The sequence below is a fragment of the Pygoscelis adeliae genome, unplaced genomic scaffold (assembly GCF_000699105.1).
Source record: "Pygoscelis adeliae isolate BGI_AS28 unplaced genomic scaffold, ASM69910v1 Scaffold61, whole genome shotgun sequence".
NCBI classification, from domain to species: Eukaryota; Metazoa; Chordata; class Aves; order Sphenisciformes; family Spheniscidae; genus Pygoscelis; species Pygoscelis adeliae.
Genome location: NW_008824010.1, coordinates 1,445,105 through 1,455,878, shown reverse-complemented (window position 1 = coordinate 1,455,878; position 10,774 = coordinate 1,445,105). Strand labels below are relative to the sequence as shown.

The window sequence follows — 10,774 nt, the reverse complement described above, 5'->3', positions numbered from 1 at the left end:
TGGCTAATTACAAAACACTACAAAAGACCTTGTGGGTTTTGTGGAGCTTGCCAAAGCACCAGAAATGCGGTTTGTGCTATTCACGGGAATGAAGCAATGATGTAAACTCACTTTAGAATGCTTATGATTTCACTTAATGGAATTATTTTGACTTCCGAGAAGAAACTGTAGATCTAGTGTTGGAAACAGTTTAGTTCTTCCAGTTACTAAGTCTGAGATGCAGATGCTTCCTTACAAAATGCCTGAGATATGGGTAAAGATGGAGATAAGATAGTGAAGACAAACAGAATGGAATGACAGATGTGCTGTAGAGCTGGTCAGGAGCAAACAGAAAATGTTGAGGAATGTCATTGCATAGAAATAGCAGACAGCACTGCGGAAGCTTAGAGTAATAAGACTACCAGATAAGCAGAATAATAAATAGGCTAGATAAAATATGGTGTAACACAAAATTATGTAATTTAAAAGATGCAACTGTACAACACAATAGTCATAATCGATATGAAAGCAGATATTTGGCTCACAACATTAACCCTGCTGTAAAATTAGATGTTTTGGCTTATGGCATATATAAAGAATATTAAGTAGTTATGAGTCTGGTAATGAGAGAAATATCAGGGGCATACCAACGAATAAATTTACCATAGAAAAGATAGAATGCTCACAACTAAGAAGCAAATATTCAGACAGAAACTGTTGGGGAAAAGAAAATGTGAGAGACAAAAAATATCAAAGATTTTTAATTATTACTGGTTATAACATATCTGAGGATCAAATAGGAAAAAAATAGACAAATGTCAAAGGAAAACACTGTTTGAAATCTTTTGCAATGTAGAACTTGATTTAAAAATAAGCACTAGTCCTAAAGCCATTTGCATGGGGCTGTAGATATTTTAGTGATTCAAGAGTTGGTAGGACTTGAAAGAGGCTTATATTTATATAGTCGTAATTTTTTTTCTATCTGTGAATACTGATGTTTCTGCAGTGTCTTCCTCCTAAACCATTAGCCTCTCTAGCTTTTACAACTGCAAAAAAATCCAGGTTGCTGAAAGGTAACGAAGTAATAGTCATTACTAGCTTTACCTTTTTGTTACTGGCTTTACCTTTTTGTCCGCGTGTATAATTTTATTAATATTTTAGTATGTCAGGATAAATCATAAGCCTTTGTTAAAAAATGAGAAGAATTTTAAGTCATGTCCTACAATTTCTCAGACTTTGAAACAGCTGTTACATCTTTGATCTCTTAATATTTTGAAAACCTTGATACAAGACTGGAGTAAGAGGTTGCAAAGTATTTTGCCAGTATGATTCCATATTTGCAGTGTTTATAGCAAGAATGATAGGTCCTTCAGAGCCCAAGTTGTTAGTCTCTATTAACTAATGATCAGCCTTCAAAACAATCATTAATTGTTTCAGGCTGAAAATGCAAAAGGACTATTTTATTTGTGACAGGAATGTGTTCCTTGTGAAAATTTTGAATCCTGGAACTTTTTACTCATTAATCCAAGATTCTCTTTTCGTCTATGTTTTTTTTACTTCGCTGGACAAATAACTTTGTTACCTTTGATGTACCCAAATGAAAGGTTTTATTGCTGATTGTTTACACATACACAATATTTCTCATGTCTAAATGTTTATGGACATTCCTCATCATAAAAATTTCTGTGCCGGAGGAGTTAAGTTGGTGCTGCCTGAAAATAATAAATGAGAAAAGGGAACGCTTTCTTAGTACGGAGAAACTGGCTGCAGAGTAAATGAATTCTGACTCCTGGTTCTGTTAGACTACTGGAAATTCTTAGATACTTGAGATATTCAAGATACTTGAACGTGTTGCTTCCAGTGAGAATTAGAGGCATAAATACTCTCAGAATCTAGATTCATTGTAATTTTCATAGTCAAAAGTAATCCTTAAAGCAATCCTTCCTGTTCGGTAGGTGAAGGATATTACCACTGTTTGACCAGTGTCAAACCTACTAGAAAGTAGGTAATAAGGCATTTGCATTTCAGCAATATCTTTAAAGATCTAAATCTTCTAAAGAACTTTCAAAACTTTACAAAGTTTTCTTACTGAGATTTTTTTAAGAACAGTTTTTCTAGCATGTTTATTTTCTTTTACAGCTGCTACTGTACTTGAGTGTCTTGATAACTGCAAGCTGTCAGAAAGTAATCAGATGGTTCTTCGCAAGCTAGGGATGAAACTTGTTCAACGACTTGGACTGACATTTGTGAAACCGAAGGTAGCAAAATGGAGGTTAGTTTAAAGCTGAAACAGTTAAAAAAAATGCAAAAGCATTCAAAAAACTTTAAAAATACCTAAATCCATACATTTGACTACTGTCCTTCTGCCCTCCTAACCTCCCCTCCCCTAAAAGAGAAAGAAAGAAATCCCCGTGTTATTTGGGAATGAACACATTCTTCGTTTGCACTATTTGGAAAAAGCAGATGTCTTCCACTGTATGTAGTTTCTTGTAGTTTTTTTCTATGTTGGTATAGTAAACTAGTGCTGTGACAAGCCAAATCTTTTGACTTTTCATGTTGCACATTACACAAGCCTGTTCCTATTTAATGCATAACTTGGTAAAGATGGGAAGACGGCGACCTTTGTTACTGAAGTTGATTTGGTACAATTTTGTAAGAGTGAACATAACTTTTTCCATTACATAGTTCTACCCTGATTCGATAGAAAGTTCACAGGGGAAAAGTGGCTTGCAATCCCACTTTCATTTTGCATATTAGTCAGGTTTTGGTGTCTGGTTTTAGTTATTGCCAGAGGGCAAACTCTTTTTTAGATTTCTCGCACTGATATTTTAAAATTGCAGGCTCCCTTGGTGACTATTTTTATTGTATTTCTTTTACCAACTTTTGAGAACGTCCTTAGGCATAGAAAATTCTTTTTAGGTGGAGTGTGTACCTTGCCCAATGGCAAAAGTCAGTTTAGCATGTAAAGTATATCTTTTGTAAGAATGTACCTACACCACAGGCTAAATATCTGAGTACAGCTTGGGCAGAAAGTACTGAGCTAGCTTTAACGTTTAAAAAACAATTTTTAATAAGTTGATTTTATTAATATTTTTCTTTTAGGTTTTGGAGAGGTTTTTAGGGCATGGGAATTTTGCCTCTATTGTCAGCAGTGGAAAGGAGGTTATACTGAAACAGTAAAGGGAGAGGTAATGAAAAGGAACCATTTAAATAGTCTAGCTTTTCTCAGCGTGGAAAAGAGACAACTGGGTCAGGAGGAAGGAGAATGGGATACTTTTCCCTTTTCTTTAAAGCAACCACTAAATAACTGGAGAGCTGTACACCAGGAGGTGTAGTAACTTGACAAGCAGGCTTTATGACAGTATGTACCTATTTCAGTTGGAACTTAAATCAGAAAAATAAATTAACTGTGTCTGTGTCTTGTGCAGATACCAGCGTGGCTGTCGATCTCTGGCTGCCAATCTGCAAGCTCAGGGTTCAGTTGTGCAGAATCAAATGATAACAGTTGCTGGTAATGAAGCTGACGATGAAGAGGAATATGACATTCCAGGAGAGATTGAAAATGTTGTAGGTGTGTTAAAACTGGACAGAAATTATTGTAATGCCTGCAAATTAAACATATATTGGAAAACAACCTGCTTAGGACTAAGAAAGTCATGTGGGTATCTGTGCTAATGTGAACAATTGGAAAGACTATGAAATTTCAGTCTATGCAACTGAGTAAAATATACTATATTTTTGTCAAATGATTTGGATTTCAGCATCTCAAGCAGAAACTCAATACTGCAGCATTTGTTGTGGGGTTGGGGAATAGAGTAATTGAAATATACTTTACCAATTTTATCCAGTAATATGAAAGAGATATCTTGAGCCTCTCACAAATGGAAGGATGAATAAAAATTCATAATGAAAACCAAAAAATTTTGTACATGAAAGCTAAAGAATTATGGTTGAAATTTTTAAGCTGTGGTAGTATCAAAGGAACAGCATTTTTTTTATTAGTATGCAGTCATACAGCAGGTTCTCTGCTAGCTTGCTGGTGGATATGCTGTAAATAAATAGACAAAAATTGCATCAGAAGACTTTTGTAACTGAATAATCTAATGAACCACTGAAAAAAGCACCATGACCTCCATTTTGAATCTTCCACAGTACTTAAAATTTCAAACCAAATTTTCTCTTTTAGAAAACATTGTTGACATCTTTCTTGTTTCGATTTCAAGTCGCACTTGTGTGACAAATAGAAGAAATCTAGATACAAATATTTTAATTTAAACTGAGGCAGTTATATTAAGAGGAAAATGAATTTTGAACATTTTAAGAAATCTTTCTGTTGTTAAATGAGAATAATCTGTTTTGTTTAAATAAAATTATCTGCAGAGCAATTGTTGGTTGGACTGAAAGACAAAGACACTATTGTCAGGTGGTCTGCAGCAAAAGGGTAGGTTTCTTATGGTTACTCTAAACTAATAAACTAAAGTAAACAACATAGAAATACAGTGTGATGTAATCCATAATTGATAATTTGTGTGTATTGTCAATATTCACAGTTACTTCAAATGGCTTTAGCACAGCTGATGGTATAAAGCTATGTTTGTATCCTTTTCTGATATGAAATCGGGCTGGTCTTCAGGAAAATTTCAGATAGGTTTGGAAATAAACATTCTGGATAAGACTTGATGTGAAGGGTGTAAAGTAGCATTTCTTCAAAATGTTTTTTTCTCTTCCACTTTAAAAACTGTATTTCTGTCTTCAGTTTGCTACAGTGTAGCTTTTGCTTCAAGTTTGAGATTGTTGTTTTAGGCTAATGGTGTTAGGGTAGTGCATTGTCGTCTTGAAGTTAGTCATCTTATTGTAAGTTTCCAGTAACTGAATTTTTTATAGGACTTATTCATCAAATGCAGTACTAATGAATCACTGTATGCTTTTTTTTTCTTTTAACTCTGTAGAATTGGTAGAATAACTGGAAGACTTCCAAAAGAATTAGCAGATGACGTGATTGGGTCTCTGTTGGACTGTTTTAGGTAAAAATCTTATTTCATGCTTTACATGCATCTGAAACATGTCTGCTTATGAAACAGGAGGACAACAGTTAGGGAGACAGGTCTAAAAATCTGTAAATTTTGGTGCCCTTCTCCCAGATTTCAAAAGCTTCTAAGGCACGGATGTGCTGAGGGTGTTCCATAAAGAAATTTTTCCTAATCCTTCATCTTGACCCCATTCTAAAGTAATGTGGAAGGACTGAAGTTGAACTTTGGAAAAATAAAAATGAAAAAATGCTCATTAACTTGCTGCTTTAAAAATTCCTGGTGTGCTCATGTCTTGAGTGTTGTGTGCACCTCCAGTAGAACTGGAAATGATATTCAAAAGAGTTCTGAGGATCAGCAGAGATAAGAAGCAATCCCTATGTGAGGAGAGGCTAAAACATCTAGGAAGAGTGAGGAATAAATGGGGTATAATAGAGGTTTATGAAATCATGAATGGCATGGAAATGATTGCCCTCTAGATTTTATATTATTAGAAGCGAACTAAAGTATCAGGTGGCAGGTTTGGAATGAAGAAAAGGTGGTGGTTATTCATACAGCATATAGTTAAACTGTAAAAACTTCTTGCCGCGGGATGTTGTGGATGCTAAGAATATATGCCTGAACAAAAAACGTTTTTCTTTTCTGCAAACTTGTCCACGATCTGCCAGAGTTTGGAAGTGTTTTGGAGAGTGTTGCAATATGCTTGTTCTTACACTATACCTAAGGCATGTGCTGTTGGCCATGTCAGAGAGAGGCTTTTGGGCTAGCTGAAACTTTGGTTTGATCACATATAGCTGTTAGGATGTTCTTTTGATGCTCTATGTTGTTGGATGTCTTGTTTCTGCATCCATGTAGAGCATGTAAAGGACTAAATTATTAAACAAGTATCATATGCTTTTTTTTTATATCAAATTGCTCATCAGGTCTACATTGAGTACTTGACCTTTAAGATCTAAACTAGTGTTTTAGACAAAGCTAATAACAAAAAGAATTTCTTTATTGGCGAAAAATACTGGTAATGTTCAGTTTGTCACTCAGTTGTACTCAGTTTTAAAAAATCTTCTCATATTGGTTGTGAGTACAAATTAAAAATACCAGCTCAAAGGATAACACATTAAAAAAAGACGGTATAAAGTCTTAAAAACTTGCAAGGAAAGCATCTACTTAGCCGATACTTCCACTGTGTTACTGTAATTAGTTTAAGAGGTGCTGCTGATCTCAATTATCCCTGGAGCTTCAAAGACCTGTACTCACTGTGTTTTCTTTTCTTGTTTTTCAAGCCATAGGGATGAGTAATCCAACTAGTAACTGAGTGACCTGCTTTCTTCAGAAACACCTGGGAACAAATGTAGACAAGGACAAAGGGAATCTCTTCTGTATTCTTTGTGCTAAATATCTAGTGACCAAAATAAAAATAAGTCAGTTGCTCATCGGAGGCACTTTAAGTTATATCTCTTGGGATAAGAAGAAAGGATTTATTATATGTAGATAAATTAAAAAACAAGAGACAGGGAAGAAATAAGTGATCATTTTTCACAATGTAGTGAGATTATCAGCACAGTCGCCCAGGGGTCTGTATGAGCCCTGTGCTGTTCAACATACTCATAAAGGATCCTGGAAAAAAGGTGAACGATGGAGTGAGGAAATCAGCTGATGATTTAAAGTTAGCTAATGTAGTGAAAACTAAAGGTGACAGAAAAGAAAATGTTATATAAGCCTAAATTAAGTAACTAGACAGTAAATGACATATGAAATATAATGTCTAATGAATGCAAACTAATGCACTTAAGGACAAATACAGCTGGCTGTAAAACAGTATTACTACTCAGGAAAGAGATCTTGAAGTCACTGATAGTTCGGTCAAAATGTCAGTGGAGTGCTCAGCAGCTGTCAGAAAAAAGAAGGCAGATGGAACATTAGATATTATTAGGAAAGGAAGGGATAACAAAACTGAATAATTGAAAAGTAATTTAACTGAGGGGGGTTCTTCCAAGTGGAAAGAAAAAGTAGAGGGATATAATGAAGATATATAAAATCATAAATATGAAAGAAGGAGAGAAAGCGAATAATTGTTTGCTATTCACTCATAATGCAGGAACTGGGAAGCATCAGGAAGTACGTTTTCAGGCAATTATAATTGAACTGTGGAAGTCATTGCCACAGGATGTTATGGAAGCCAAAAGTGTAAAGGGAGTTCAAAAAGGGATTATACAAATTAATGGAAGAGAGTCCCATCAGAGGTTATTAAATATGACATTCTGCCTGCAACCTCTGGCTTGGGAAGTCTCCATACTGCTGATTGCCAAAGTTAGGAGGAGGCTAATAAGGGAATGATCCTTTATGCTTCGTCTTTGGCTAAGCATCTGCTGTTGATGCATGTCAGAGACAGGATGCTGGGAGAGATGAAGCTTTGATATGACCTAGTCTGTCTGTTCAACGTTTTATTCTTAAATTCCTATTCCTAGCTTAATACAAAATCAACTTTTTGCATGTTTAGTCATGCAGCATGCCACCTTTCCCCTTTTCACTGCTTTATCTGCTAGTCCACCAAAAATTGTGTACCGTTTTTGATATTTTTTGCTGCGTTCACTACAAGTTGCTCTGTTTTGTTTTATTTTTTTTAAAGGTGGACAAACGCTGCTGTTTGCTCACTGCATAAGCTCATATAATGCATTTATTGGAAACTATCACTTGAACCTCTTTTGCTAGTTAAGGACTGTGTTTGGCACTAAATTCATTAGTTGTTTTGGGTGTGTTCTGTAAATCTGCATCTTTTGGTAATGTACTAGAAAGTTGTTTCCTTTTCTGGGTGAGTTTCAGGTATTGTTCTCTTCTGTGTTGAGGTTACTTTTATATTGATAAATAGTCTTTTTGCTTATTTGATCATGTTTATACCAGTATTTATGTTGCACAAAATGGGAAAGAAAGCACGTTCAACTTGTCATTCTTATATTTTAGAAGTCTAACAGGATTAATAACACAATAAATACATGCTGGTTTGGATTATGTGTCTTTTAAAATGTTAGGAATTCACCATGAAAAATGAAATCTGAAAAGGGAAGGCTAGTCTTAACAAAACTTGTCTTTGTTCTAAAATTAGTTTCCAGGAAACAGACAATGCATGGCATGGTGGATGCCTGGCTCTGGCTGAATTAGGCAGAAGAGGATTGTTACTCCCTTCCCGAATTTCAGATGGTGAGTTGTAGTTGCTAAATGTTAGTAAGTTCATGAATTATCAATTTATAGTATTAGACATTGAATGTGTGGCAATAGACTAGAATTTGCTGATGCGTGTGCTGAATAATGACTGTAGTATTGAATTCTAGAGTGAAAAATATGCCTATGGGGATATTTAAGGTACTTCTGTCAAAAGCAATGTCTTGGGTGTGCCTTTTTTATACTTAATAAATTTTTCTTTCCAAAATGACATTAGTTTCTTGGGTGTCGCCGTGTTTGTCGCCGTGCCGCTCCTGAACCAGGTCGCTGCGCCTTGTGAAGGCAACACTTGGGGTTTTCTTCTTTCTTCCTCCCTCCCATGTTTCTTTGTACAGTCGTATAAAAATAATTCTGTATGTCTCTATATTGTGTCAGTGTCGTTATTTAAATAGAATATATTAAATAATTGATGACTAACTTGCACTTTACAGCTTGTAGCTTATGCTGTTTGTTTCTGATTAAATTTCAGAGGCCAATTTAGTGTAATTTATACAATGAACTGTTTAAGTTTTTAATGGGTTTTTAAATATCAGGGTAGAAAGAAAAATAACAGGGCAGAGGAATTGTTTCTTTGTGTGTCCTTTATGTATCAACATACATTGAGGTACAGAGATATTAATGTGAAAGTAGTAGTTCTCTGTTTTGTGATTTCGGTCAAATTTTACAGAGTTGAAATGACAAAAGCATAATGTAGTAGTACACATCCACTATTGGGCACTTTTACAGCAATATCTTGGGCTAGATGGTTCTTTTGTTCTCATCTGGTACTCCTGTGTTGAACAGAGAAGTTGAACACTAATTTTCAAAAATGTTTCAAAACTGGTGTTTCATACTAGTAAGTTAGGTTGCCAAATCATTTCTATTCTGAAGATCTGTTGACTTGTTCTAGAAGAAACTCTAAAATATGGTATTTAATACAGTTATTATTCTGTCTCCATGAAAAGAGTTCATATCCAATATAGTACCTGTTTTGCATATGAGATTTTTTGTGCAGCTAGCCTTCAGTTGCTTTCCCTTTTCTAATTACTTTTGCCCTTGTATGATAAAGATGAAACAGTTAAAAAAACCCCCAACTTTAAGAATGGGAAGTCATCCAAAGGTAAGCCTCTATTTTAGTTCTAACAAAACCAAAACTGTACACCTCTATCAAGGAATCAGGATAGCCTTGTGTAACAGAATTTTTTTTTATCTAAACTGGAAGCTTCATGCAAGTTTGATATTGTATAGGACTGCAAAAGACATGAGTGAATCCTAGCTCCGCCAGTGATTTGACCTGTGCTGTGAAACCATCTCTCTCCACTTTCTAGGTTGAGTTTTTATATATGTGGAATGGGGATGATAGTTGTATCCTTCACACTCTTCTTTTTCTGCAGAGGTGCAGTGAAAATATATTGCTACCTGTGAAGGTGATTTTAATATACATAGGTTTATATGCAAATTTTTAATTTGTCAGATTGCGTAAGATGTAGCCTTCTATTACTGGGGTGGAAGAATATAAAGCTAAGATAGGGGAGGAAGGGATGGAGAGAACACAGTCATGGCAGCAGGGTCTTTCTGAGAAAGAGACAGGCATAAAGGTCTAAGGAAAAACGATTTTATAGGAATTGGAAGTTTCTTAATAAAACAGTGCTAAGAATTCCAACAGTGGTTATATAAGAAGATGGGTAAGAAACCAAATTGGAGACCATCTTGACTTAACTGCAACTCCTTTGGTTATCTGATACTCAAGAATGAGTTGTACAGAAGGCAGAAAGGTATGATACTGTGAAGGATGAGTAAGAGGATAGTCTGAATTTGTAGGGATAGAATTTGGAAAGACTTGGACATAAAATGGGATGCAGCTAACGAAGAATATCACTGGCAATGACAAATCATGTTATATCTTCATCAGAGTCAAACCTTTATTATCGCTGAGCAGATCTAGGCTGCAGAATAGCCATGGCACACTTGACATCGTCCCTTCTCCCTTTTTTCCCTTTTGCTTTAATGGACCTTGTTTTCCATTTAAATTAATTTGAAAAAATAATCAGACTAAATACAGTATATTCTACTTTAATTTGCAAGTCTGCCTTACTCGGTTTTGCTTTATGTGAGTTATCCAGTCCACTATTAATGTAGAAATTCAAAGTGTATTATAATTGGAGAAAGACAAAGGAATGAATTCTGGAAGTTGGAAGAAAAGCTAACGCAGTGATGTTAAGTGGAACTGTGTTGTACTTTGAAAGATAGATAGACTTACGTTCAAATTGTCCTTAACAAAATGATTTAAGAAATGAGGACAAATGCAAAGTAGTATTCCTAGTTAGGAATAAGTAACTACATAATTCAAGATACAGGGACCCACTTCTAGGCAGCAGTTATACAGGAAAGGACTTAAGAGTTCATGTGGGTCACCCACGTCAATCAACAATTTAACTCAGTAGAACAAGATGGTGAAAAAGAAGTCATAGACAGAGTGTGGTAATCCTTCCATCTCTCTTGATAGTAAAATTATGACACATAGGCTACTCATCTTAGGACATCACACTTAAAAGGTTATTTAAAGAAAGCTA

At 35.2% G+C, this 10,774-nt stretch overlaps 1 protein-coding gene across 1 annotated transcript in view; it reads left to right on the top strand.

Annotated features, from left to right (window-relative positions):
* TBCD (tubulin folding cofactor D) overlaps positions 1 to 10,774 on the top strand; it is a 134,784-nt gene that overhangs the window by 20,479 nt on the left and 103,531 nt on the right. Inside the window, exons 9-13 of the mRNA XM_009326126.1 lie at positions 2,119 to 2,251; positions 3,408 to 3,550; positions 4,360 to 4,420; positions 4,929 to 5,003; positions 8,107 to 8,201. Of these exons, the coding sequence (XP_009324401.1) occupies positions 2,119 to 2,251; positions 3,408 to 3,550; positions 4,360 to 4,420; positions 4,929 to 5,003; positions 8,107 to 8,201 (507 nt within the window). The remainder of the gene's footprint in view (positions 1 to 2,118; positions 2,252 to 3,407; positions 3,551 to 4,359; positions 4,421 to 4,928; positions 5,004 to 8,106; positions 8,202 to 10,774) is intronic.